Source organism: Castanea sativa, chromosome 4 (assembly GCF_040712315.1).
Source record: "Castanea sativa cultivar Marrone di Chiusa Pesio chromosome 4, ASM4071231v1".
NCBI classification, from domain to species: Eukaryota; Viridiplantae; Streptophyta; class Magnoliopsida; order Fagales; family Fagaceae; genus Castanea; species Castanea sativa.
In genome coordinates, this window is record NC_134016.1 from 28,816,705 (window position 1) to 28,820,842 (window position 4,138).

General features: G+C 33.7%; 1 protein-coding gene across 1 annotated transcript; it reads right to left on the reverse strand.

Annotated features, from left to right (window-relative positions):
- Positions 1-1,010: 1,010 nt before the first annotated feature.
- LOC142632675 (zinc finger BED domain-containing protein RICESLEEPER 2-like) lies at positions 1,011-1,589 on the reverse strand. Its single transcript, XM_075807042.1, has 2 exons — positions 1,187-1,589; positions 1,011-1,144 (listed from the first exon to the last, which is right to left on the reverse strand). The coding sequence occupies exons 1-2, from the start codon at positions 1,587-1,589 to the stop codon at positions 1,011-1,013; spliced, it is 537 nt and encodes a 178-aa protein (XP_075663157.1).
- Between the last annotated feature and the right edge of the window lie 2,549 nt (positions 1,590-4,138).

Here is a 4,138-nt window from a genome sequence, read left to right on the forward strand (position 1 = left end):
TTTGGTGATTTTTCATTCTACATTATTATAACATCGTTTCCGAGCTGTAGATATATCAATCTACTATAAAATCCTATCATTTGAGCAGAATGGTGCTTTGACTACAATAGGATTGTATCTGAAACCATATGAATGGCTCTATGCTTCAAGTAAACGCCATTTTCTTTTAATAAATAAAGTGAAATTTATAATAAAACAAGTGTTCATTTTTAAAGCAAATTTTATTGCCACAAATTTTTTTAGTCAAATTCTGTTGTTACAATTAGGGTTGGTGAAAAAGGCCCTCATTTTTTTAGGGCAACAAGGATTACTTTATAAATGGATGGGATGAGACTATTCACTATAATTGTCAGAGTCAAATTGAGTATTAAATCATCAAGAAAATGGTTTAATGGTTCATCACTTCAATCATTAGTTATCGGTTCAACCATCACTACAAGAAGCGCCGCTAAAGATACATCTGACCTTTAGCAGTGAGAGCTATTGCAGCGCTCCCTCTCACCACTGTTGCAGTGCCGTTGTAGCTTTATTGTGAGCTAGTGCTAAAACTTGATTCAGAAGTAACAGTGGTTATCAGAATGCTCTTGAGATCCCGTGCCATTAAAGAGAGCTTTGGAAACCGATTGTAATGCTCTTTCCACCAAGAGAGAACTTCCAACTTTGAATTTTGCTTTTTGTTAAATCTAGGCTCTTCTAAATACAAGCCTAACTGAGATTTATTTATTTTTTATTTATTTTTATTTTTTTGTGTTTTGGCACCACGACCACTTTCATAATGATTGAATTCCTAATCATTAAAAAAAATTGCAATGAAAAATAATACCACACAACATTACAATCTTTATTATTAAAAAAACATAGCACAACATATACCAAACAAAATGTAATTCACGTACATCATCTTCCTTATCTTCATCATCATTAGGATCATCCACAGCATCGCTAGTATGACTAGAACTCTCAACATAAGATGAAACATTTGTAGTGGCCATAGGCTTGGGGCATTCATATTATGAAAGCTTATACAATGTAGTCTCAATGCTCTCCACCTTCATTTCAGCAATGTGCTCAATTGGCTTTATTTTCTTGAAAATGAAGTCCACATAATCCAACTTATACCTTGGACCAAGAACAATGACACAAGCTAGCACCACACTATAACAATCTCAATATTTGTCAAATTTACCTTTTATCTGTTTTGCCATATTACTGATACATGAATCTTGGCTCTCCATTTCTTCAAGTAAGAGCATTTGAATTTGAGACACTCCTTGAAAATATAGATTTGCTATTAGGTAACCAGTTCCAAAAAATAGAGTTGTAATGTCATTGAAAGGTTTAAAAAACCGAGTTATCCTTTCAACTCTATTCCATTCATCCCTTGATGGACAATGCTTGAAATTAACATCTTCCTCTGCTAAATGGTTCAACATAGAACGATATCTCATAGTACTGTCAATCATGTCATATGTTGCATTCCATCTTGTACACACATCTAAACGTAAACCCTTTGTTCTCTTCGTACCAACTATCTTGACACATTCATCAAATTTGCACATTCTACTCTCTGATCCTTTAAGATATTTCATAGTTTCTCGGATCTTTATCACAGAGTCATCTATTACTTTCAATCATTCTTGAACAATAAGATTCAATATATGAGTACCACAACACACATGGCAAAAGATACCATCACATAACAATAAACCCCCCCTCATTAAGCTTTTTCTTTATGAAATCTTGGCAATTATCATTATTAGATGAATTATATAAAGTAATGGAAAATATTTTCTTTTCAATACCCCATTTTTTCAAGAAACTTAAAATTTTCTCCGATAAAAGAGTTCCCGTGTGTAGAGGTGGCATATAAAAAAAATTCAAGATGATGTTTTTCAATTTCCAATTCTCATCCACATAATATGCCGTAAGACAAATATATCCCTCACTTGTAATGGAGGTCCATAAATCTGAAGTCAAACATATTCTATCAGGAATTGATTTTAACTTATTTTTAACATCGTACTTTTCTTTCTTGTAAAGTTTTAGAATATCAACTTTTGAAGTATTCCTAAAAATATGTTTAACATCTGAATTTAGATAGTGAAAACTTTTCTAATGCCCTCATACTCAACAAAGCTAAATGGTAAATTATGTTTAATAATAGCCTCCGCTAACATCTCACAAAACTCTTCTTGAGTCATCTTATTTTGTAACACCCTACCCTCTTCTTCACCATCATGTTTTACTTCATTTCGTTTTAAGCATTTAAGAAGATTGCGATGTAAGTTTGATGGTCCATGATGACTATCCACCAAAAGTTTTTTCCCTCACCATTGAGAAGTAGCCTTACTTAACCCTTCATCAATACGCAATTTCACAAATTTAGTCCAAACTGTAGAAGTGTGTAGTTTTTCCTTTTTTTTTTCCCCTTGAAATTCTTTTGGGTTCTTAAACTTTGATTTGGAATTAACTCTTAAATATGGTGAAGGATTAGTAGAAGTATTCATAATTACATCATTATCATCACTTTCCAAATTTACAGCCGAAGAAGCCGCTGTACTCTAATTATCAAAGAAAAATATATAATTAAAATTAAAATTCTAGTCTATTTAAAACATCTAAAGAAACAGTGAACATAACTACATAAGACATTCATCCAAATGACACAGAGGCAGATCAGAGGCAAAGGCAGAGTAGTATACTATATTTGATGATACATTCATCCAAATGACACATTCATTCAACAATCAAACACACAAACAATTAAATATAATGTTAGCAGAGGCAGAGTAGTATACTATATTATTATTGCTAAATCATAAATTCATAATATTAAAAAATCAATCCAAAAACTAAAAACATTTAGGGATTTAAGAGAATGATGAAAATGATTTAACTTACCTTCACCATAGTTGATGATTTGTGGTTGTGCTCCTCTTAAATGGGTTAGCAGTTGTGTGGGCCGTGTGGCCTGTGGGTGGTGAGAGACAGAGAATTAATAGAAGTGAGAAAGCAGAGCAGTGGAGAAGGGCAGAGGTGCAAGCTTTGATTGCTTTGTGTGAAACTAAAAAAGTGTGGAATGCCGAATGTGTAAAGAAGGGTAGAGGCCGGAGGCGCAAGAGAAACTAAGAGAGACTGAAAGAGTAGAGGAACTGAAGTACTGAATTGAGGAAGTTTTCAGGTTTGTATTGTGCATTTTGTGCCTTTGGCTATGGACAATGGACTACAGCTAGCAAGCATTGAATGAGATTTTTTTTAATGGTTGTGACAGTCTTGTGTAACGTGTTGTCTTGTCTCTTGCCAAGCATTGAAGCTTAGCTCTTTTTATTGGTTGTGACTTGTGATTGTGAGGAATCTCTCATGTCATAACAATTGTTTTAATTGTTTATTTGTTTATAACTTTATATGATTATATCTGAATACAAGTTTTGGTACTTAGGTGCTTTATGCACCTAGTATCAGGACGTAATTTAAATATTTTGTTAGCGAATTTTTTTTAACAAGTTGGGTTACAAGTTAGGTCAGGTTGAACCGCAAAAAAAATCGAGTCGGGTTATGGGTTAACCCGTTTTTGCTTCGGGTCAAAAAATGGGTTCGGGTCAGGTATTTTTCAAGTCAGGTCAGGTCAAAAAATTCTGACCTGTATTGCCATCTCTAATTGCGGCGGTAACAAAAAACGCAGCTATATATACACCTTTTAGTGGTTGTTTTGGTTTATTATGGCGGGCAGAAAAAAGCCGCCATATGAGGTTAGAATTCGTGTCAATTGACTTTTAGCAACAGGTTATGTACAACACTATTGGTGTCCACCTTTAGCAGCGGAGAAAAACGCTGCTATATGTGCAAACCTTTAGTGGCGGGTAGAAACACCGCTATATGTATAAACCTTTAGCGGCGGGCAATAAGCGTCACTATAGGGTTTCATTTAAAACATAAGCTGTGCACCTTTAGCGGCGCTTTTTGATAGCCACTATAGGTTTATTTATTTATTTTTCCAATGGGTTTTAAAACCACTATTTGCTGATAAATAAATTGTTTACAAACTTCTTACAAAGAACCTATAATAGTTTTAGCTCTACTAACACAATACCACAAATGTAACTAATTAACAACACCACAAATGTCTCCAAATTAATGT

What these genes read in the sequence shown, in the direction of transcription:
- LOC142632675 (XM_075807042.1), bottom strand. Translation starts at nt 1,589, where the DNA reads ATGAAATATCTTAAAGGATCAGAGAGTAGAATGTGCAAATTTGATGAA. An exon ending in TATGGCAAAACAGATAAAAG is followed by an intron (nt 1,145 to 1,186) that starts GTAAATTTGACA and finishes GTGTGGTGCTAG; the next exon opens with CTTGTGTCATTGTTCTTGGT.